The following is a 24984-nucleotide window of genomic DNA, read 5'->3' as shown; positions in this document are numbered from 1 at the left end:
TGACACTAAGCTGAGTTTGGTAAATCTAACTAAAATGGCTTGAATGCTTGAAGATCCCCTTATACCCGTTTCTGATCTTTGTTATTTTTCTTTTCACCATATGTCTTTAACCTCTATTCAGTGACCTGAAACATCTTTGGGGATTTACCTTTTGTTTGCAACGAGCAGTTGGGAAATATGAATCATTGTTCATGACCTTTTCATAAATTGAGAACAATTTAAAATCTTTCCCCAAGATTTTCATGAGTTACTGATTGAATTACAATATGACTTTCTTTTTCAATAGCTGCATTGAATTTATAGATAATGTTACTCATCTTTTCATGTACAGAACAAAATCAGGCAGGAGTTCTCAGTTTCTGGGAAGAAATTTCAAGATTAAAAACTCGCTTAGTCTTGTACTAAGAGAGACAAAACATCCCTTGTGGAAATCTCAAACCTGTAATTTGGTTTGTAATCTTTCATTGGGTGATGATTATAATACAATACATACAGTTGTGAATTGACTTAGACAAACAAAAACTAATTGAATGTGCTGTCAAGTCTGGGCTTTTATGATCTACACTAATTACTGAGAGTTGCTGGGATCAAATGACCTACAACAATCTAGCCTCTTTTCTCTTTGTTTGCTATAAATTACAGCATTTATTACACAGCAGTACAGTCTATATTTTCACTGACTGAATATAACAACAAGTTGTAACGTGTTACAAGAGGGTATAACTATCAGGGAAAGATAAACAAGCTGGGCACTTTGCAGAAGAGAAGGTTCAGGGCTGATATAGTCGAGGTCTTCAAAGTTACAGGGGATTTGATATGCTCGGTGTGAAGACATTTCAGCTGTGGGGATGGCCAAAGTAAAACACTGTAAACCTAAGATAGTTACTAATAAATCCAAGGAAGTGATTCAGGAGAAACTTTCTTTTTATCTCGGGACTGTTGAGAATGTGTCAACTCTCAACCACAGGAGCCATTAAGTTTATCCCATAAAGACATATTTAAGAATAAGTCCATGAAGTAGAAAGGAATATAATATTATGTAGAATGTGTGAGATAGATTGGATAGGAGGAAGTGTCATCAATGTGAACCAATTGAGCAAAATTGTTTCTTTAGTGAATCATACAGCATAGGAGGAGGCCATTCAGCCCATTCATGCTTGTGCTGACTCTTTGAAATAGCTTAGTTCTACCTCACTGCTCTCTTCTCATAGCCTTGTATGTTATTTTTTAATTCTGTTCGAAAGTTACTATTGAATCTGTTTGTCACTCTGATATCTTTTGAAAGCATGTTGTTTTTGACTTTGATTTCTATTCCAGGAGTATTTTTTATGCAGGGTTCCCACCTCTGCTGGAGCCGAATAGGCAACTCAGCATAAAAATCATAGTCATTTTTTAAAAAAAGTTTTCTTTCCCCCCTCTTACTTTTGTACAATTTTAATTATTAATCATCAATTATTATTTTATCAATGGTCCAGAATTATCCAATCAGATAATGAAAACTACTTTCTGATTGGCTGGAAAGGTTCTGGGAGGGGGGCAATTGGAAAAATGAGGTCATATGAGGAAAACACAAGACGCTAGCATGATCTGATGCTGTCATATACTCTCAACACACTTTGACCCTTTTACCAAGCCTATGCTTTCTGATTTACATTAACTCATTTTCAAAATTTCCACTCTTATTTTCAAATTCCACCATGGCATTACCCATCACTTTCTGTAATGCCCTTCAGCAACACAACCCGCCGTGATCTCTGCAATCCTCAAATTCTACACTCTTGAAAGTTCCCAAATTTTTTACATGTTCCACAATTGACTTTACTACCCAGTAGAAAGTGACGACTGCAGAAGCTAGAGATCAGCGTTGAAAAGTGTGGCACTGGAAAAGCTCAGCAGGTCAGGCAGCATCTGAAGAGCAGGAGAGTCAACGTTTCAGGCATATTCCTGATGAAGGGCTTATGCCCGGAATTCTCCTGTTTCTAGGATGCTGCCTGACCTGCTGTGCTTTTCCAACACCACACTCTTTACTACCCAGACCTTAAGCTCTGAAATTTGCACCATTCCATTCTGATATGTCTCTTTCCTCCTTTTAAGATAGATGGTAAAGCTTTACATTCATGACCAAGTTTTAGGTCATTTGTCCTAATATCACCCTATGTGGCTCAGAATCAAATTTTTCTTGATAATGCTTTTGTGCAGCATCTTGGGACATGTTTATTACAAGTTGCAATATAGGTACTGTGTTTGAATTTCTGCACTAATTTCTTTTTTTTAAACAGATAACAATCTACAAAGATGATGAATGTGTACTGGAAAACAACTCACACCGAGCTAAGTGGAAGGTTATCAGTCCTACAGGCAATGAGGCCATGGTTCCTTCAGTTTGCTTTTCAGTACCTCCACCAAACAAAGAAGCCATTGAAATGGCCAGCAGGTAATAAGGACGCATATGTCTGTCTCTGTTTTTATATGGCTGCATATAATGACTGTTCGATTTGCAACCAGATGGAAGACAATTGGAAAATCAATTACTCTTGGAGCCTGCATTGATGCAAATGGCACCAAGTTTAACCATCTTCAATTCAGTCTTTTGCAGCAGAAATAATCTTCCATTCAACAAGAGATCTTGCGATGATTTTGGTCAAAAGTTGTGCTTGGGCAGTTTGTAGATATGCTTTTCAAAATAGTCTGCTTTAAATAGATTTTGTTTTGCTTTAAATCCTGAAAGTCCCATTGTGCCACAAAGGTAATCAATTTTCCTGGGTTACAGAATAGGAGTCACCTTAGCCTGGAGGGCTATACATGGGGATCTACAGGTGGGGAATGGCAACTAGACTGTGAGGGTGTTCCGGCTGCTGTATTCAGGAGGCACTCTCTGCTGACACAAGCCTGTTGCTGGATGGATTTACCCCAACCCTACACCCCGGGGCTCCATCTGAAAGCTTGAACAACCTCAGGGCTATGCCATTAGTTCATTGCCCACCCACCTTGGGACTTCCAGGCAGCCACCATCAACTGGATTTTTCCATAGAATCATAGGTCCCTACAATGGGGAAACAGGCCCTTCAGCCCACCAAGTCCACACTGATCCTCCGAACAGTATCCCACCAAAACCCATTTCCCTACCCTATTACCCACATTTACCTCTGACTAATGCACCTAATCTACATATCGTTGAACACTGTGGGCAATTCATCTAACCTGCATATCCTTGGATTGTGGGAGGAAACTGTAGCACCAGGAAGAAACCCACGTAGATACGAGGAGAATGTGCAAACTCCACCCAGACAATCACCCAAGGCTGGAATCAAACTTGGGTCCTAGTACTATGAGGCAACAGTGCTAACCACTAAGCCATTGTTTCGTCCCTTGTCTTCCTTTGGATTCTGAATTTGTCCCAGTCTTAGGGGCTAACCTGACTTTTCCCTCATCATATGATTTTTCTTTCAACTTGATACTCTCCTTAACTTCTTTGGTTAGCCATGGTTGGCGTATCCCTCTCTTAGAATATTTCCTCCTTACTGTGATGTAGTTTTGCTGACAGTCATGAATTGCCTCCTTAAATGTTTGCTCCTGCCTTGCTTACTGTCTTTCCTGCTAATTTATCCACTCTGTTCACTTTATCTAACATTATCCTTGTTTCGTTTTAATTCCTTTTATTTAAGTTAAACACAATTGTTTCCAACCCAAGTTTCTCACTCTTGAACTGAATATTAAATTCCATCATGTTATGATCACTAGGGGATCTTTACTCTATTTGTTAAACCTACTTCATTACCCATTGCCATGATTTCATGTGCATGCCTTTTAAAGGTATACTGCATGCTGAGAGCTATAACATGAGTAAGTACTGCTGTTCTCTCAGTTCTTCAAATGATACATTTATCAATTATCATTTCACATTTTGCAATCAAGTTATGCCACTGAATCTTTCTCTCTCCAATAATTTGACAGAACTATCTAATAAAATTAGCTGGCATATGATGACCATTGACCTTCTCCATGAGTATTTTGCTGCATCCAGATCTTCTGCAAAGTACTAATATTACAGACATTTCTTTTCATAGTCTAGAAAGTAAAAGAACAATAAAACAACCTGGCTGCTCTTGGTTCATTCTCCAGACTAGCTAGGTTTGATTTTGGGTGTACTGATATTTTGTAGTCTTCCTATTTCTCAGTCCATTCAGATGAGATATTAACCAGAAGCCTGTCTTCCTTTTAAGTGGAGTATAAGAGGTCCCTTGGTACAACTTGAAGGAGGAACAGAGCAGTTTTCCCCAGTGACGTTAACAATGTTTATGCCTGCTCCAGTATCACTAAAAATGGTCATCTGGACATTGATCCTGCTGTTGTTTGTGTATTCATTGGCTGCAGTATTTTTTAAAACTGCAATGTGATCACACTGGGAAAAGTAATTCATGAGCCATGCAATAGTTTGGGCCATCCCTGGAATAAATGGAGGCTATAGAAATACAAGTGCAAAAACCTGTTGATAGGTTTGTGTAGCCATCCCTGGAAGTAATGGAGGCTATAGAAATACAAGTGCAAAAACCTGTTGATAGGTTTATGTGTATCAAGTAGGCCCCCTTGTGGTCTGAAGAGGACTGACCAAACTTCCCAATGAACGAACTCCCCATTTCATCGGAGCAGGAGAAAACATTAATACCCAACTGAGCCTATTCCATCATTAAATTCAATTTTCAGCTGATCTTGGGCTACAACTTCACTTTTCTTCCAATTCACTACATCCATTAATTCTCTGAGAAACTAATAATCTGTCCTTGTCAGCCTTCAATATATTCAATGATAGAGAATTCATAATTCTCTGGGGTAGCGAATTCCAAAAATTCACAACCTTTGAATGAAGAAATTTTTCCTAATCTCAGTTTTAAATGATTATCCACTTATTCTGAGACTGCGTCTCCTTGTTCTAGATTCCCAGCCAGGGACAAAAAAAGACATTTCAGTATCCGCTTTAGCTGCTTCATAATTCTGAATATTTCAATGGGACCATCTCTCACTCTTTAAATGTCTTGAGAGTTTAGGTCCAGTTAATTCCCCTCTCATCATAAGACAAACCCTTTATCCAAGGGGCCAATGTAGAACTTTTGCCTCCATTGTGGTACATTCTCCTTTAAATATTGACATGAAAACTGCATATCATGTGTGATCTCATCAATGTGCTGTACAATTATGGCAAGATTCTTTTATTTTCTTGCTTGAGTTCTCTTTCAATAAAGGCCAACATGCCTTCCTAATTGCTTGCTGTATCAGCATGATAAACTGAGTTCCTTATAGGAATGCAATCAACTCTTTCTGAAAATTACCATTTAATTCTGTTTTTTCTATTCTTATGACAAAAGTGAACAACATCACACTGCCTCAAAATTATACCTCATCTGCCACTGTGTTGTCCACTCAACTTGTCTATGATTTTTTGCAAACACTTTGTGTACTGCTTGCAGCTTGCATTCCCATCTAGCTTGTATTGTCAGCAAACTTAGACACACACAGCTCTCTGTCTTTTAGTCTGAGTTATGAATATAGATTGTGATTGGCTGAGGTACCAGCCTGATCTTTATAATACTCTACTAGTCACAGCCTGTGCCCTTGAAAATGTCCCATTTACCCCAACTGTCCACTTTCTGTCCATAAACCAATCCTTATCAATAATAAAATATCAGCCCAAATCCATGAGCCCTTATCATGCATATTAACCTTTGTGCGGCATATTATCAAATGCACTTTCGAAATCCAAGCACACTATATCTGTTGGCTCCCCTACTAATTGCATCCTTAAACAAAAAAGTGGCTAAATTTGTCAAACAAATATTTCCATTTTGGAATACCAGTTAACTGTTTTCCTAAGAGTGCCTTTCCACTTTGTGGTAATTTAACATTTGACAGTTGTTTTATGTGTCCATAAAACTGGGCCCAGATGGTACAGTGGAGTAATGCATATTATCTCCTTTTGGGCTGTAAATTATGTTTTTAGACTAGATTTTATGGGATGAATGTGATTACTTGTCATTGACTGTAAGAGCGCCACAGGAGATAGTTCTGACAGTTTCAGCCCATCACATGGTTTAGGTTAAAATAGCAAAACTGCCTGTTAAACAGTGTTTAATAAAAAACCTAGCAATTATGTGATATTCTGTCACCTCTTTCAAATGCTGCTCCAAGTATTGCAAGTATTAGTCTGCAAATGTGCACCATGGTGTTTTGGTATTGCTTTAGCACCTGCAATCCTTAGTATTTAATAAATATGTAGGAATAGTTAGTCCGTTGATATTCCTTGTAATTCTGTCCTGATGAGTGCAAGATGAAAAGCTTCAATAGTGTGTCTGTCTTTTTTTCTGCTGTACTCTAGTTCTGAGCTATCGAGTGGCGATTTATTGTTAGAATATTTCCATCCGTATGATTTCATTCTCAAGAGCTACCATTCCAAACTGATTATGCTTGGTTTAGAAAGTGCTGGCATATAAATATTGGTGAGATGAGTCTATGATGCCAACACAGACAAAGCAGAAGCACAATTGGAGCCATTAGAGCAAACTGTGGGATCTTGGTTACAAAATTTCATCTGCAGGTTGCACTGTTTGAACATTGCACTGAATTGGAAAATAGTTCAAGGAGGATTGCAGGAACCATTAATATCTAAAGGTGTAGATGGTCGAGAAAGCTCCGTTATATTTGACAGGATTCAGTAATACACTGATGCTTTGACTTGGTTGTGACCATGGAAGTGGTCTCTTTCCCCCAAGTTGGCACCTTTTAACCACAATGAATTGAGTGCTTTTTGTTTCAAAAAGAAGTGAAATATCCACTTTTCTTTCTTCCCTTCCTCAGAATTGAGCAGCTCTATCAAAATGTTCTGGCACTCTGGCACCAGACACACATAAACATGAAGAGTGTTGTATCCTGGCATTATCTCATGAATGAAATTTCAACAATTCGTGCTTGGAATGTTTCTTCAGTAAGTATTTCTCTTGTTTGCGGAAAGGATGACGTGAATTCTGTTTGTTCTGACATTGATTTCCATTGATTGGGATGCTTCATTGGAATGGTGAAGAGAACTCCTGAAACTAGGAACAGAAGTAGGCCATTTACCCCTCTAGTCTGGTCTACTATTCAGGACATGGCTGATTTGTCTCTTAACTTAATTCTCCCCCCTCCATCCTGCCTTCGGGTTTTAGGTAGAAGCCAAAAAGAAATCTGTCTACAATCTGCTCTTCATTACCTACTTGGTCTTGCATTCTCATTCTGTATTCTTCCTTCTCTGTACAATTCTCCATCCTGATTTCTCAAACCTCAGCACTGGCGGCCACACCTTCAGTTATCTAACTCATTGGGCATGGAATCCCCTTTCTTGTCTCTCTATCTTTGAGTGTCTCATTAAGACCTATCAGTGTGGCCAGGCTTTTGATCACCTGTCCTAATGGTTATGTTTTGACTGTACTGATGTGAAATGCTTTGAGATGCTTTACTCTGTTGTATAATTGCAGGTTGTTCACTTGTCTTGGTCTGCCTATTCTGGTCCTTTACCCTCACTGGCTGCCGAGCTAGTGTTTTTGCATAGCTAGCGTTCACCATGGTCAGGAATGCAATTACTTCCTTGATTAACAGCTGCAAGAAAACTGATCTGTCTGTGGATCATTTGGAAATTTCAAGAATGCATTTTAAGTAGAAGTGATTGAGCCCTACAAATTCCCATTTGAGATTTGATGTATTGAAGAGCAAAATGATTAGAAAATAGTGTTGATAGGAATACATGAAGTAACATGGGAGGAGACTTATGAGGAGCATGGAGCTGTTTGGGTGAATGGCCCATTTGTGTTGTGAATATCACGTAACTATGGTGGTCTGGCTTACTGTACTTGATGTGTTTAGGTAAGTTCTGGGCATTTTGATCCTCAAGGAATTCACACCAAGTATTCCCTTTGCACAGATAAAGACTATGCTCCCTGGGGAACATCAACAGGTGCTAGGCAGCCTTCAGGAACACCTCAGGGACTTCTTGGAAGATAGTCAGGAATCTGAAGTCTTCTCAGTCACTGATGGCAACCAGCTTGAGAGAGAAGTCAAGTTCTGCAAACAGTATTATGAAGATCTTCTTAAATCGGCTGAAAGAGGTAATGGGGCTGGGTCAGGCGAGTGAAAGTGTGAAATACATATGTTTCATTGAAATAGATTCCAGGCAGGTATTGAAGAGATTCTTGCTTCTTGGAAGTTCTATTTGAGGTCCTTTTACATCTGATTGTAAATGGTTGTCCCGCTCCTCAGAGAATATTGGAAAATCTGGGTGGAGCAGTAAGCATATATCTATGTTTCGCCCCTTCTCTGCTACCTTCCTCTACTCGTTGTACTGATGAACAGCTTTATCTCCCAGTGTCCTTTTGCAAATCATTTTCTTTCAGATAGCAGCTTTAGTGGCTGAAGGAGACTTGTTCCACAGCGTAATACTACTGGGGGTCAAATGCAGGGTAGGGAATTCTGTGAGGTTTTCCACCAAATCGTCTTTGCAGTGTGTGGGGGAGCCCTGGCCAAATGGCTCCACTGGCTGCTTACTGTGTTTCTGCTAAAATTAACATGGGAGTAAGTGGGGGGAGAGGGGTGGTGGATATCACACAGATATTCAAGGCAAGGAGGTAAACCTAGGGAGCTCCCTTCATATGAACTATTTGCATCACTGGTCAGGGAAAAAAGTAGCTAGGCCTCAATCCTGCCCTTCCTACTCCCTGTAATGGCTGAAGAATTGTGACAGTGCACCTAGTAAAACCCTAATGTTCATATTCTGGGAGAGAGAAAAATTAGGCGAGATCCAGTTGTTCTGTGAACTCCAGGTGGTGGAATTGAGTTCAGCTGATCACGTGGACAAGATGGTGTCGTGAAGACAGTTGTCTTTCTATGACGTGATTTTTGCCCTACTCAGAAGCCGGCTCCCTACTGGATACAAGCAACCAGCAACGAATTCCAGAGGCAATTTATATTTAGAAATCGCTAAGTTGATTTTGTCTAAAATCCGGTTTACAGCTGGAAAAGATTTCAATATATGACTCACATGCCTCGATGAGTGCACCTCGAGTAACACTAGAGAAGCTTGATACAATCCAAGGTCAAAGGAGCCCACTTGATTGACATCCCCTTCACCACTTTAAGCATTAATTTCCTTCACCACCAATGCTCAGCAATAGTTGTCTACAATCTACAAGTTGCACTGCAGAAACTCACCCAGGGACTTTAGACAGTTTCTTCCAAACACATGATCTCTAGCTTCTCAAAGAATAAGGGCAGTACCGCCTGCAACTTCCCCTCCACACCATACATCATTCTTACTTGAAACTATATCATCGCCACTCATTTCCTCTTGCTGGTACTGCCAACATTCTCTAAATCCTGAAACTCTGTCCCTAATGGTGCTGTGGAAATACACCACATGGACTGCAGCTGTTCAAGAAGGCATCTTACCACCCCCTCTCAATGGCAATTAGAGATGGGTAATGATGGGTAGTACATGCTGGGTAGTATATGCTGGGTAATGATGGGTAGTACATGCTGGGTAGTATATGCTGGGTAATGCTGGGTAGTATATGCTGGGTAACGATGGGTAGTAAATGCTGGGTAATGATGGGTAATAAATGTTGGCCCAGCTATTCACAACCAATCTCATGACTGAATAAATATTAAAGAGGTTACCTTGAAGACATGCACACTTGTTTTGAAACTTGGCTGTAATGTTTTCACTAAAGAAGGTATAAATAAAAAGGTATAACTTGCAAGAATACTGATTGAGGTGAATGTTATGAATAGCTTTGAGCTTTTGGATTTATTTGTGGAGATTGAAGGGTTTGGGGGACAGAGTAAAAACAGCCTTTGGTTTTCACAAGAATTGGAGGAGCTTGTGGGTCTGCTGACCCTACCCTTTTGGCAAGAGTTTGTTCAAACAATTTGACCTATACCTATTAAACCAGAGGAGCAAGAGGAATCTGCTTGCAATCGATTCATCTCCGAGTTACGGAATATTCGCCTTCGTGTGGAGAATTGTGAGAAGCGCCTGATACGACAAATCCGCACACCGCTGGAACGAGATGATCTACAGGAAAGTGTGCAAAGAATCACCGAGCAAGAGGTCAGTTTTGGAAAAAACCTTCCCACTTGACTGTATTTTCCATCCTATTCCCTCATTACTTTGTTAATGTCTCAGTGTTAACATTACTGTTCAAAGTAGATTTGTTCCAAACTTATGTTGGAACACTATGGGACGTTTTTTGAAAAAGGTTCATTTCCAGGAAGTGGGTGTCAGTGGCAAGACTGGAATTCATGGTCAATTTCATTATTGGTAGAGTGGAAGAGGGGAAAAGGATGCCCATTCCTGAATAAGTGAAGCCTTGATGTGAAATTGGGGACACTTACTTGCCCAGAATAGATGAAGACATTACAGAAACAGTTGGGTTGTGGTGGTGGTCAATATGATCATTTTTTCACCAGGTTTTTACTTAAATCATTTTCTCATTCTAGTGAAATAAATTCCAATTCTCAAACCACACAACAGAATTCATGATTTGGAGATGCCGGTGTTGGACTGGGGTGTACAAAGTTAAAAATCACACAACACCAGGTTATAGTCCAACAGGTTTAATTGGAAGCACACTAGCTTTCATCACAATCACCTGATGAAGGAGCTTCGCTCCGAAAGCTAGTGTGCTTCCAAGTAAACCTGTTGGACTATAACCTGGTGTTGTGTGATTTTTAACAGAATTCATATTCGTGTCCACTGCATTATTAACCTAACTATGTGACTACTGCACACCCATGCTGAATGCACTTGAATTTTTCTCTCTCCAGAAATTGAAGAGTGAGCTGGAGGAGCTCATTGTGGATTTGGAGAAAGTCAGTGAAAAATGTGACAAATTCTTTGGACAAGCCTCTTCATCGTCAGCCTCAACCTTACGTGCTGAGCTGAATGTGGTGCTGCAGAATCTCAATCAAGTGTACTCTCTGTCCTCCATTTATTTGGATAAGTAAGGATTCAGTCTTTATTAATGATCTTTCTTTGGAATGTATATGGACATTTTGGTTAGAAATATAATAAATATGTGAAATCTTTAAATTGCAGACCACTGATTGCAGATGTCCTTATTTTTGCAAGTATCATAGCAGTGGACTGTTAGGAAAACATCAGCAGAATGGTGAGCTCTTTGTCCAGTGTAGAGAGAAATCCCTTCATCCTTGGGTCAGAAAACAGCAAACATTCAATCCCAGAGGAATAGCAGTTTCTCTGTCACTGTGTTAGCTGGTCATTCCCCAAAATACATTTCTGTCGCATATTTCTTGCTGTTTCAAACTGACTTATGTGTCCCCGTTTTTAAAATTGTGAACAGACTTGGTGCATAGAAGGCTGTCTGTCTTTGGTTTGTATTTTGTGAGTGACTGATTTCAGTGTGCTTTTTGTACATTCCACCCATGCCAGGTTTTTGAGTCTCCCACAAAGTTTTGTTTTAGGCATGTGACGATCTTTTGTAGTTATCTGTTTCTGCATGTTTCACTGCAGATAGTTGTTCAAGCCCCTGGTCTTAAAGTTTTCTTGAAATGAAGGATTTAAGGAGGTGTGATTGTTGATTCTTGGGTTGAATGGATGCAAGCTCAAAGACAGACATAAATGGTTTCTTTTTGTGCATTGATGGGTTGTAGGCATGCAGACAGAATGACAGAATGGATGTGTGTCAGTATTACAAATTCAAATCACTGATGCTAAGGAGGAAGGTTAATGTGTCACTTCATACTTTCTGTTCACCAGTGAAGCACAATAAATGGTTCTGTGTGTTCTGAAAAGAATAGCAATGAGTTCTCTGTGCATTTGAGTAACTTTTTGTCTGGCTGGGTGTTGTCTGGCTCTATAGAAGTACTCCAAAAACCTTGCTTGGTTTACATTCACCAAGAATGCAACACTTGCTATTTGAGTAGCAATTCACCATGTTAAATCACCAAAAATGACATTTTCCACGAAGTATGAGGCTTATTTTAGAACTTATGATCATTATGGTTCACCCTTTCTTTAAAAACAAGACTAGAATTTCTATATCACTATTTTCATCATTTCAGGATATACCAAAGTACATTACTATCTTTTTGAAGTGTAGTTATTGTCATGATGCCTAAATATGCATTGAGCAAGCTACCACAATAGGAGAATGATTGATTTATTGGTCATGTTAGTTGAGGGATAACTTTTGGCTGGGGCATTGCAGGGAACTGTCCTGCGCTGCTTCAGACTAGTGCCACAGGACCATTTGTGTCTCCCTGAAAGCAAATAGGAATTAGCACCGACTTGTCCTTTGTTTTCGTTCTCAGGCCTGGGGCTTCAACCCAATACCTTCTGGTTTTGTGGTGTGAGTGTTAACAGTCAAGTCGCTTACCACAATGGTCACATCTGAAACCTCCCAACTTCCCCAATAATGGTGGACTGTGGTGGGGGTTTGGGGTTTTGCAGGAAGGAATTCAGGGAGAATTCCCTTGAAATGTGATCATTTTGAAAGGAAAGAGAAATATTGAAGTGCTGTCATAATTCATGGATAAAATCCATGTTTCCAACTACAGGTTGAAGACTGTCAATTTGATTGTTAAAAATAGCCAAGAAGCAGAGGCTCTTGTTAAACAATATGAAACTAAACTGGGTGAGGAAGATGCAGTACCACCTGACACAAAGGCAATTCAAGCTCTCCAAAATACATTGAAGGTAACCAAGATTTTCCTTTCACATTCTCAATATTTGGAAAGGCAGCATTGATTTACACACATTTACAACATTTGCTTCAAGTAATTGTTACCAGTGTTGGTTTTCTTTGCAAATCTCTTCACCATATGGTGGCATGGTGGTTCAGTGTTTAGCACTTCTGCCTTACAACCCCAGGGACCTGGGTTCAATTCCAGCCTCGGGTGATTGTGCAAACTCTACACAGGCATTCACCCTGTGTCTGCATAGGTTTCCTCCAGGTGCTCTGGTTTCCTCCCACAGTCCAAAGATGTGCAGGTCAGGTGGATTGCTAAATTGTCCCATAATGCTTAGGGATATGTAGGCTAGGTGGATTAGCTATAGTAAATGTGGGATTATAGAGTGAGGGGTGGGATGCTCTTTGGCGTGTTGGTGCAGACTTGATGGGCCGAATAGCCTTTCTCTGCACTGGAGGGATTCTACGATTCATATCTGCCTTGTCCTTTCTTTCTTCCATTTTACTTCTGGTTTCCCACTAAATATGTCTATACTTCTCACTTCAATCAGTCCATACGATAGGGAGTCCCACATTCTCAGCATGAACTGGGTAAAGAAGTTTCCCCTGAATTTCTTATTGCATTTATTCATGTTCTCCTTATGACTCCAAGATTTGACTTCACCGATGTAGTCCCCCCACACACGCACATTCTCATAATCACCCTTCTCTACGTCTCTCCTTAACAGCAATGGCGGACTGAAGTGGATGAGCGGCGTGATGTCTTCCATTCATTGGAAGATGAGCTGCAGAAAGGAAAGGCTGTCAGTGAACGCATGCTGAGGGCTCACAATGAGCGAGATATGGACATGGACTGGCACAAGGAGAAAGCTGTCCAGTTAGCTGAGCGATGGGAGAACATTCGTTCTCAAATTGACAACAGGTCTGTATCATTCCCCACTGCATATCCTCCAGAGTTTGAGAGTTCTGAATGTACTTACCATGGGGCAATGAATGGAGCCTCCACGTGGGTGGAATTACTTTCATGTTTAAATGGTGTAGGATATTGATTAACAATGTCACTTCTGTAACAGAGATAGTTTTGGGCTGGTGCTGAGAAAACCCCATATAACTACCAATGTGATTGGGTTATAAGAAGGAAAGGCCTATATTTCTGTCATGCCTTTATGATCTCAGGATGTCTCAATGCACTTTAGAACCAATAATGGACTTTTGCAGCTAATCTGTGCACAGCAAGCTTCCACAAGCAGCCATGTAATCATAGCTGGATAGCCTATTCATGGGACATTAGTTGAGGGATACATATTGGTCAGGATACCAGGGAGAATTCATCCAGGGGATGTTTACCATTCACTTGATAGTGCATGTGGGGCTTAAATTAACATTTCTTACAAAAATTGGCACCTTTGACAGATTATCAGTCCCTCAATATGACACAGAGTTTGTCAGCCTAGAATATGTGACTAAGGATCTGAAGGGGTCTTGAACTGACTCTGTGGACACCCAATTCAGGAAGGGGAGGTAATTGAGCTTTACCTCGAAGGGAGATATTTTCTGGAAAGAAATAGCTTGAAACTTCCAGGTCCAATGGGATTAGCAGAGAAAGCGCGATGTGGGAATCATGAAACAGGGGAGTGATCCTGAAGAGGAAAGGAAAAATCCCTTTTAAAATATGGAACATACCAACATAATGGATGTCAGAATGGAGATCTCTTGCTACTCAACTTGAATCATTCTGAGAGAGGGATGCAGTAACTAAGAAGGGACCAAGCCAGTAGCCAAGTGTTAGAAAGCTATCCTTTCTGCTTTCAGACTACATGAGCTTGAAAGCATCAGCATTTCCCTGAACTGGTACAGAGATTGTTATAAAGACCTTGATCAGTGGATCCAAGAAATGGAAACAACACAACAGAAGATGCAGGAGCGTCAGCCGGAAGACATCCGAGCCCTTGCTGATGAGCTCAACCAACAAAAGGTAACTCACTTTCTAATGATAGTCATGATATGGTCAGAGAATAGACTGAATCTTGTAGCTGCTCCTGAGATTGCAGGCTTATTTCTAGATTTCTTACTGTTACTACATTTCAGTGGTATAAGTTTTTAAATTCATTTTTGATTCTTTTAGAGTCAAGAAACAAAACATGCGTGATTATTTTTTCAAACGAAGTTGTATTAATGGAATTTTTGGAAAGGCCTGCACATTTTACTGTATAATGTGAACTGACCAAATTTGGAGATGGTTTTAGTTACAATTGTAAACATCAAAACGTCAAATTGTATAAACTAATTTGTTAAAAGGCTCATCAGCATAGAATATACAGAAGGTATTTTTGAAGTAACTGTTCAAGAAAATTGACAACAAATTCAGGAGTGCAATAAGTTCAATTATTCTTCATTTTGTTTTAGCTATTGACTTCAGAAGTTGAGATGAAACAGGGCAGAATGGACGAATGTCAGAAATACTCTGATGAGTATTCCTCTGCTGTAAAGGTAAGGTGGAAAATCAAATTTGGGTGAAGCAGTTTTATTTCATTTGAAACGTTTTAAAACTTTTATTTAAACCTTGCAGTGTTTTGATTGGTAATTAGAGGAAGTTGATTTTCAGTCATTCATTAAAGAACCCAAAGAGAGGGGTCATAAGGTGAGAGGGAGAGAGTTAAAAAAGACACAAGGGGTCAATTTTTACACATGGTGGTTCATGTGTGGAGTGAGCTTCCTGAGGAAGTGGCACTGTGGGCACAATCACAGTGTTTAAAAGACACTGAGATAAGTACATGAATAGAAAAGGTTTGGAGGGATGTGGACGTGGAGAAGGCAGATGGGGCTGATTTAGTTTGGGATTATGGTCAGCATGGATTGGTTGGACCGAAAATTCTGTTTCTGTGCTGTATGACTGAGGAGAATTTATTTTGAACACCGAGTGAAAATGATCTGGAAGAGAAAGGTTGGAGGAAGCAGATTCATGTTCAAATGAGAATTTGCTAAAAACACAAGGAAGAGATAAACCTACAGATACATAAGAAAAGAGTAGGGAGAGTCAGATGAATTGGATAACATTTGCAAAGAGCTGGGCCATGCACTATGGACTGAGTGGTCTCTTTCTGTTATATGAGTTTATAATTATGCAATTCTCTGTCTATTCAAGTCTGGTTGAGGTCTCTTCCAAAATATTTCTTTTTACAATCCAGTTAACAGTAGAAATGTACCCATTCAGGCTCAGATTTACAGAATTGTTTTACCCAAATAGGAATCTCACTGACAAATGCTGACAAGTAAACTCATACTAAATATTGGTTGTACTGAGGCTTACACAGATGGAGAATGGTGTTGATTTATGTACAGTGCAGCTTACAAAGGATATTTGGTCTTGAAAGCAACCTGCAGATTCACCAGAATGAATTTAGGAATGGGAATGGAGTGGTAGGGTGGGTGATTAGCCGAGCAGCAGGAGAATTTACCAAAAAAATGATAACAGATTGCATTGACTTGACTTGTATTCCACTTGATACAGAAGGATGAACTGATAAAAGTGCTTAAAATGTTGAAAAGATTTGCTAGAGTCACTTTGGTAAAATTATTTCCTTTGGTGGAGAATTCACAACAGGGAGTCATAATTTTGAAATTTAAGGTTGATTGTTCAAGAATGAATTCAGGAAGCGTTTCCTCAGACAAAGAATGGGAAATGGGGCATTCTCTCCCATAAACACAGGGGGTGGCACGACGACTCTGTGGTTAGCACTGCTGCCTCACAGTACCAGGGACCCAGGTTCGATTCCAACCTCTGACGACTGTCTCTGTGGAGTTTACACGTTTTCCCTGAGTCTGCGTAGCTTTCCTCCCACTGTCCAAAGATGTGCAGGCGAGGTGTATTAGCCCTGGGGAATGTAGAGTTACAGGGATACTATGCAGGGTACGTGGGTCTGGATGGGTTGCTTCCACAATAGGGCTGAATGGCCTGCTTCCACAATAGGGATTCTATAGTTCTTTGGATTTCTGAATCTATGGATATCAAGGAATATGACATAATGATGAGATGAATAGTTTTCACATTGAGTGACATTTCCATCACTGAATGCCTAATTATCAACATCCTGGAGGTTACCATTGCTCAGAAACTGAACTGGAATAGCCGTATAAGTAAGTACTGCCAAAGTTCATTCATCTACAAGGCACAAATCAGGAATGTGACAGAACTCTCTGTTTGCCTGGATAAGTGCAGCTCCAACACCATCCAGGATAAAACAGACACCTTGATTGGCACCTCATCCATCATCTTCAACATCCTCCACCATCAATGCACAAAGTATGCCATCTCTCAGATGCCCTGCAGTAATTTGCTGCTACTCTTTTAAAAGCACCTCCCAAATCCATGTCCTCCCCCACCAAGAAGGACCAGAGCTGCAGGTACTTGGGAACACTGCCACTTGCAAGTTCCCTTCCATGCTCTACAATATCTTAATTTGGAAATACATCACCATTCCTTCAGTGCTGCTGGGTACCAGATGTAATGTGGGTATAATTCAGATTGGCAGCTCACCACCACTTTCCCAGAATGAAGAAGAATGGACAACAAAGTGCTCATCTGGCTGTAATCCCCATGTCACATGAATAACATACTACAAAAAAATGAAAACGTGGGGCAGATTGGAATGACTTAATTAGGTTGTACAGGCCAACATTAGACCGTGATGTTCACTTAATGCTACAGCTGGGAGTATCAAGCCAGATTCTGTACTCTGGTGTCTGTTCTGCAGCTTCAACGCACAAAACCTTGACTTGAGGTTAAAGTGCTACCTACTGAGTTGTGGTTGACATCTCCTGAATATTGAAAATACATTGCTGTTCAATGTTTAGTTTCTTTTGCAATTGGCGGAGGTTTCGTAGAACTATGAAGCATGATCAGTGATACAATTGCTGTCAATTAGCTGAGTCTCGTTGACAGTGCTTTGAATGATTCTCTCACCTTTTGTTGATCAGTTGTGTTGTCTTCCGCTCACAGGAATATGAGCTTCAGCTGATGACCTACAAAGCCATGGTTGACTCGCAGCAGAAGTCACCAGTCAAACGGCGAAGAATGCAGAGTTCTTCAGATGTCATTGTACAAGAGGTGGAAAATGTTAACTTTCTAAAGTTTACTAAATGTGAAGATTCTTCACATTCTCTCTTCCGGAAGGCAGTAAAAAGAGGAAATGTTGGAACTACTCAGCAGGTTGAGCAGCATCTGTCAGGATAGAAACAGTGTTGACTTTTTGGGTAGAAAGTTAAGGAGGCATTTAACAGAGGTGCTTAAAATAATAAGGATGTGTTGATCATCAAAGGAGAAACTGATTCTATGTCAGGAAGGTCTGTGACCAGAGGACAGAGCTTCAATATAATTGCAGCAAAACTGGAAGACACCTTAGGAATTTTTTTCTTACTTAGCTAGTTGATAATTTTGGAATGCACTGACCCTTGAAAGGATGCTGAAAGCAGATTCAATATTAAGCAGCTAATGTAATTTAGAATTTTCTTGGGGAATAAAAAGTTGCAGAGCTGTGGAGAAAGAGCAAATGAGTTGGATAAATTGGACAATTCTTTCAAAGTGTTGTCACATCCACGATGAACAGAATGGGCCTGTTTGCCTCTATATAAAGAAATATTGAGGGAAGATGCCCAGATGTATTTCAGAGGAGAAGGGCCCTAGGTAGAATTTTATGTTGCAAGTAACAAAGATTTTGTTATAACTCATTCAATAACTTAGAACAACCATGTTCCTTAGAGTGTGATGTCCTTAGAACTCTCAGCTCATTTTGTAGTTGTCCAACCATGTTGGAAATGGCTATGGCTAATCCAGTTTAGAATTTGTTGTTTAGAAAATTGATGCTTTTGCCTAATTTATAAGTTTACCATGCAATAATAGGAGTTGAGAGTTTCATTGGAATCAAAAATACATTGATAATCATTATTGGTAACAATTATTTTTGTTAAACTACAAACTTTACATCTATCATAATGATTATTACCAATGCTAATCACATACAGCCATAGCTGCTAATAATTATACATTAAAGTGAGTTACCATGACTTTACTGCTTCACAATTCTCCAGCTTGATCAAACCTTTCCATTTTTTTAATATCCTTTGCATACTCTGGTAAAGTGAAATTCCACAAGTGTCTGTCTTGGCTCATCCAAGTAAATAGATGTCAGTTCAGACAAGAACCGTTTCCATACATCTTATAAAGGCCTTCACTTTGACTGATTTGCCAAACAGTGAGTTACCGCATGCCTATACAGTTGTCATCTTAAGGAATTTATAGAGAGGAGGACTGTCATTAAGATGAAGAGAGCTTGTCAGTGGATAGTTATCAGCTGAAATCTCTTTCTGGTAAACAGAACTAATTTTACCAGCCATCGCAATTAAACTGATGTAGCAGGCAAAAGTTGGAAAAACTGACCAAATAAACATCTAAATGAAATTCTTGAGGTGTGTGATGGAGATTAAAAACCAGAATCTTGTACTAATCTTGTCTCCGCTTATCTTTGTACCTCTTCTGTAGTTTATGGACCTCCGTACACGTTACACAGCCTTGGTGACCCTGATGACCCAATATGTGAAGTTTGCCAGTGATGCTTTAAAAAGATCAGAGGAGGAAGAGGTAAGGACTGCAATAAATTAGTATCCTAGGAAAGTTCTTCTAAATCATTAAAATGCAGAATATTCCAGGACCAAAACAGAAGTTGCTGGAGTAGCTCAGGGGGTCTGGCAGCATTTATGAAGAGAAATCAAAGTTAATGTTTCAGGTCCAGTGAGCCTTTCTCATAACGGCAGTTCTGAGATAGGGTCTCTGGACCCAAAACATTAACTCTGATTTCTCTTCACAGGTACTGCCAAACCTTTCTGCCAATTTCTGTTTTTGTTTTTGAATTACAGTATCTGGAGTTCTTTCAGAATATTTCTGGAATTGGGTGTCATAGGATTAAATTTGTAAGGTAGAGTATGCGCTCAGGTCTTTTATACAGCCAATGTACTGTACCAAGGCTTGGTTGGGATATCAGATTCTGTAACGTTAGGGTTAAATGTCTGTTTAGTTGCTGAAAGAGATTCCTGGCCTTTTGCCATGGTGATGGGGGATGAGGGTGGAATGAAGCAAAAGTTGTCACCAAGGTGACTCTCAAATAGATGTCAGCAGCCAGTTTGAGAGGGGTAATGGCTGAGGGCAGGGATACTGGTAATTACTGACTTGTCTTTTACTCCTTGGCTGTAAGAGATGCAGGCCTTGGAGAGACACCATTCTGAGTTCCTCAGAAACAATTACGCAGGAGAACAGAGATTATTCTGCCTGCCGCACAGAAGGAAAGAACTGGAGATGTTAGAAAGAGAAAGAATGAGCTAGTCCACACTTGTGAAAAGACGGTGCAGTCCTTTGTTGGAATTGCAAGATAAGTTAGTTTACATCGACAATTGGAAACTGATTGGGACAGGGGTGCAAGGAGTTACTTATCAGTCTGAGAGAGGAAATGAATTAAACATAGAATCATTACATTTCTATAGCATCTTCAAGCTCAGGATATCCAAAGAACTTAGAGCCAATGGGTATTTCTGAAAGATAATCACTGTGGTAAAGAAAATACCCCAGAAGACCCACAAACACTATCAATCAAATAATCTGTTCTGCTGATATTAAGTCAGGAGGAAATGTTTACTAGGGCACACAGTTGCTATTATATATGCAAGAACATTTGATTTATATTGGTCTGTGTAAATGCACAGGTTCAGGTTAGTGACGAGTAAAGTTTAGGGGTTGGGATCAGGGAGTTATTTATATTAATAGCAATAAGCATATAGTGCACTGTTATATGTAGAGTGACGGATATGAAATAATTCCATAAAAAAATTGAGTATTATTGAGAGCATATGGATACGGTTAGCAGAATAATGTAGAGGGGTAAATTAATTAGTAATCAATGAGTAATTAATGAATTAATTAGAGTTAGTGTTCACAAATTTGTTAGTTGAAATCAAAATGTTATCTTCTTGGTGTGGTGCTGCCACCTGCTGTCATCACTGATGCTAATTGCCTGTCTGAATCTTCTCACTTCAAATCTCCGGTGGTGGTGTCTCCAGTCGCAGGGAAGTGGGAGGTTTTGGACAGAATTTGTGATTGTGCTACAACTGTTCTTAATGTGAACTGCTGCTACGTCACTATGAGCCACTGCAGGACAGCATTTGGTTGCAATTACTGCTGGGTCTTTGAAACAAACCTGACCAATTCCTGTGCTTTTTAAAAATTAATGTAGGGCTGGAAATGGCCTGTTGTGCATCAATCAGTTCACTCAGTTAAAGTGTTTGTAAAATTTTGTTCATTGATCACAGACATTTACATTTGGCCAAATCTGTGATATGTAAAAGAATCCCTATTTTTCTGCTTAAAAAGACTAGCAGTAATGGTAAAGAATTGCTGTCAGCTTTTACCTACGACTCCTTGCTTCTATAATGTAACCTCATCCACCTATTATTCTTCGTTTCTGTGATCTCACATTAAATATTGAGAAACACATTTGCCTTTGCAAATAAAGACAATATGTACTGTGTGCAATCTGGAAACCAGTCTGGAAACCTTCACAATGCTGCACCTTAGAAAGGGTAAGGTGAGCCAAACAGAGGTTTGTGTAGGTGGTACCTTTGCATGCCTTGTTCAGAAATTACTAACCTTTTGGTTTCAGGTACACCTCTCTGGTTTACAGATTTGAGTAAATACAATCCATCAGGCTTGACTCCAGATCTTTTCCATTTTGTTTTACTGTTTCATTTACTTTTGTTAATCTTATCACTGCCAACTTGTTGGGATTATATTTCAAGTTAAAGTAGGTGGTCATTCCTAATTATTGTAAACCTCAAATATGATCACTATCACTGGGTCAAAATCTTATAACTCCCTTACTACTAGCACTGTGGTTGTACCAACAGTACATGGACTGCAAGAAGGCAACTCACTACCATCTTCCCTAGGACAGTTGGGACAAGGAAATAAGTGATGGCCCTGCCAGTGATGTCCACATGGAGTGAAAATAAAATTGGTCTGCTTAGATTGCCCTAAAGAGAACCAGCTTCAAATCAATGGGCTGGATGGCCTTCCACTATGCCATCAATTTCTAGTTCTGCATAAGCATTTAAGATGACCACTTCCCCTGAACTGGTAGACCCCAAGCTGGCAGTGAAAGGTTAAATGATCTGTATTGGTGCTGGAGTTGATTTGTTCTTGCTTCCATGATTGGAGAATCAATTTTTAATATTCTGGAATCACCAATAAGTTGCTCCTTGAAATCAGTCAATCAACCTGCTCCGTCTTGTGTCTGGCTGGACCATGAGAAATCTTGAGGGCTCTCCCAGTCTGTCTCTTCGCCAGACTGATTTCCTTTCAGAAAACCAACGCCGTCACTTGTGGTAAAAAATGGAATACTAATACCGACCTGTACCATTACTGTAGAATTCAATTGAAGATGTGAAGGACTCACTGGTGAAGAATGTCATTGAGCCTGCAAGAGTAGGAGGAGGGACTGCAGCTCTATCGGGGAGTGAAGGAAATGGACTGCCAACAGGTTGCTCAAGAATCTATCTGGAAATGGGTGCAGAGTCTCTGCAGATCCAGGGAGAGGGAAGGCAAGATCCGCATTTGCACAGTGAAGGTACAGAGAAAGATGGCAAAGCTCTGAGGCAGTCGGTGGTCCTGAAGAAATGCTTCCTCTGTGAGAGAAGGACAAATGATATACCTGATGGACACAATTGGGAGGATGTATGTGGAACTAAACCAGAAAGGCTGCAGCTTCCAGTCCAAAATCTCAGGTTTGCAAAGGGGCCTGCTGAGAAAGTGGGAAGAACTGGGCATGACAAGGAGATGTCACGAAGTGAAGAGGAAAGAAGAAGAAAATCATTTGCTGCTTCGGGGGCAGTGCGATTTCTGGATGGTACGTTCTTTGCTCGGAAAGAAGGACAAGCTAAACAGTTTAGAAATCAGCTACCGTCCAGTGCACAAGGCTGCCAAGGCTCTGAAACAGCTGGTGAAGATATAGATGAATCTTGGCCAAATATACGAGGATCTTACAGATCGGAGGTGGAAAACCTCAGTACTAAAAATATGAACAGCCACGAGGGCATCACAAATAGTGGCTCTGAACTGGTGAAGAGTGAAGATTTGTTTCCCCAGTATCTATCTCTAGAACATACCACTTATGTAGAAGACCTAACTGCAAATGTTAGGGGAGAACCAAGACTTAAAACCAAATGCAGTGCTTCGGCTGAAGATGTATCCCTTCCACACGCTGAATGTGAAGAACAAGAGGAGCAAACTCTTCAAATGCCACAGAATGAGATTAAATGGCAAACTGGAGACTGCAGTGGCAATGAGACAGATGAACATCTCCTTGGTTTTCATTCCATAATAAAACCTGCAAAATTGCTGGAGGGAGGTCACACCAGTTTCACACCACCAGCAGTCTCTGGGAGGTCTGCAATTTTGGAAAAGGAAACTATTCCCTCGAAGGTTGTGGCAAATGATCTGAGAAGTTGCAATCTAGCCGTCAAGGAGAAAGCCAATGCTCTGCCCAGTGGAACTCTGCATGTTCAGACAAGACAACAGACAGACAATCTTCAGGTGGAACAGGTTGAAGCTGCTCGGCAAAGTAAAAAGGCACAAGACAGACTGGAGGAAGGTTTATCACATGCGCAGGTGTCGTCAGTAAATAAGGGGCTAACTGTTGAGAAAGGTTTGAAGACAAATAGAACAGAATCGGAATTGTATTCATTACTTATGAACAAACCAGTGTGGCCAGGAAGGTCTGACCAAATGACATTTGAACAAAACCCTGAACAGGGAGCAGAAATGGGAGAGCAGAGCAATTCAGCAGAAGAAATGGTGAAAAGTCCCAATATCATGGAGGGAACCACAAGGACATTAGAAGGTGAAGAGCCCATTTCACTGATCCCAGGTACTCAAAGGACTAATCGAGCTGCCTCCATCCCCAAGCTTCCAGCTATAGAACCATTGCAAAGACCCATGTTATTGGAATTCAAGCATATTGATCAACCTATCCCACTAATTGAACATGTTGATGACAAATGGGTTCATGTTGATAAAAACTGTGCTGAAGAATTGGGAGATCCATGTGTTGAGATTGACCTGTTTGGAACGTTGAAGAAAATTCCAGAACAAGTGAATCCCATGAAGCTAAACTGTTCCACAGTGAAATCTCAAGAGCCCCGTTTCTTGGACATTAAACATGATGTAATATCAGCAGTGAATTTCCATGGATTTGAGACTGCCAGAGCATCACTCAAACCAGATGGGGAGAGTGAAGAAGAAAGTCATGAAGGCACTATGCCATTTAGGAAAGAGAAGAATAGTATGCGTGAACAAGTGAAAGAGAATATCCAGGAGGAGGTGGTTGGAACTCCAGAATTGTTGAAATGGCAGAAGGTGGAAGAAATTTGTGAAGTGGAACAGAGGCTGAAAAATAGGACTGGAGCCAGTGTTGAAAGTGGGAGCTTCCCAAGACAATCTGAAGAGGTACTTAAGTTTGTTACTGAAATCTGTCTCACTTATGTAAGACAATCCAAACTGTTGTTTCAGAGTTTTTGAGAATACGTTTTAAAGGTAGGTTCCAGTACTTAGGAATAATTCCCTTAATCAACATGATTGTGGAGTACCCAATGTGTTTGGATCATTGGGTACTGTATGATCAAATAGCTAATCACGACAGCAATGTCCACTGACAAAATGCTATGTGGTCCTCTTGATGTTTAGCACACTATGCAATAAGTGTGCTACAGGGTTGTTTGTAAACCAGCAGCAACTAAAGTGCTGCTGACTGCTGTTAAAACTAATGGACCCTGGGGGAGTAGACAGTACAAGGGACAGATTGCCTTTTATGCAGGCTTATGAAGACCAAACTGGACGTTCCACCATGAAGGGTGGCCCATACAGATAGAGAGGAACATCCAAGGATTTAGAGGTAATATTTCATTTATGCTGTCTTGTGCCTGAACTGGAAGCAGCACTTATGAGGAGTTCCCTTCACTTGCCAAGACCTCAGGAGTCTTCAATGAATCTTGGGCTGAATGTGTTCCAGGTGTACAGCTTCCCCTGTACTGTGTTACACTGAACGATGCGTGAGTATGATAACCCAATTGAATCAGTGCAAGGATGCACAAAAAAAATAGAATTTGCAAAACAAATGTTTGATATGCAGTTATGAAATTATACAATTTCTCACTGTCA

General features: G+C 40.2%; 1 protein-coding gene across 6 annotated transcripts in view; it reads left to right on the top strand.

Annotated features, from left to right (window-relative positions):
* dst (dystonin) overlaps positions 1–24984 on the top strand; it is a 642458-nt gene that overhangs the window by 309696 nt on the left and 307778 nt on the right. For 5 of the 6 annotated variants that reach the window (XM_043681269.1, XM_043681284.1, XM_043681300.1 and 2 more), the window contains 11 exons: positions 2280–2434; positions 6850–6976; positions 7949–8132; positions 9972–10129; positions 10846–11021; positions 12598–12736; positions 13457–13650; positions 14541–14703; positions 15135–15218; positions 17728–17835; positions 19267–19365. In XM_043681269.1, coding sequence (XP_043537204.1) covers positions 2280–2434; positions 6850–6976; positions 7949–8132; positions 9972–10129; positions 10846–11021; positions 12598–12736; positions 13457–13650; positions 14541–14703; positions 15135–15218; positions 17728–17835; positions 19267–19365 — 1587 coding nt within the window. Of the gene's footprint in view, positions 1–2279; positions 2435–6849; positions 6977–7948; positions 8133–9971; positions 10130–10845; positions 11022–12597; positions 12737–13456; positions 13651–14540; positions 14704–15134; positions 15219–17727; positions 17836–19266; positions 19366–22197; positions 24274–24984 lie in introns of all 6 variants that reach the window. The other variant, XM_043681258.1, reaches the window with a different exon arrangement.

This window comes from Chiloscyllium plagiosum, chromosome 3 (assembly GCF_004010195.1).
Source record: "Chiloscyllium plagiosum isolate BGI_BamShark_2017 chromosome 3, ASM401019v2, whole genome shotgun sequence".
Lineage (NCBI taxonomy): Eukaryota > Metazoa > Chordata > Chondrichthyes > Orectolobiformes > Hemiscylliidae > Chiloscyllium > Chiloscyllium plagiosum.
The sequence above is the reverse complement of the archived record's forward strand: the minus strand, read 5'-3'. Positions and strand labels throughout refer to the sequence as shown.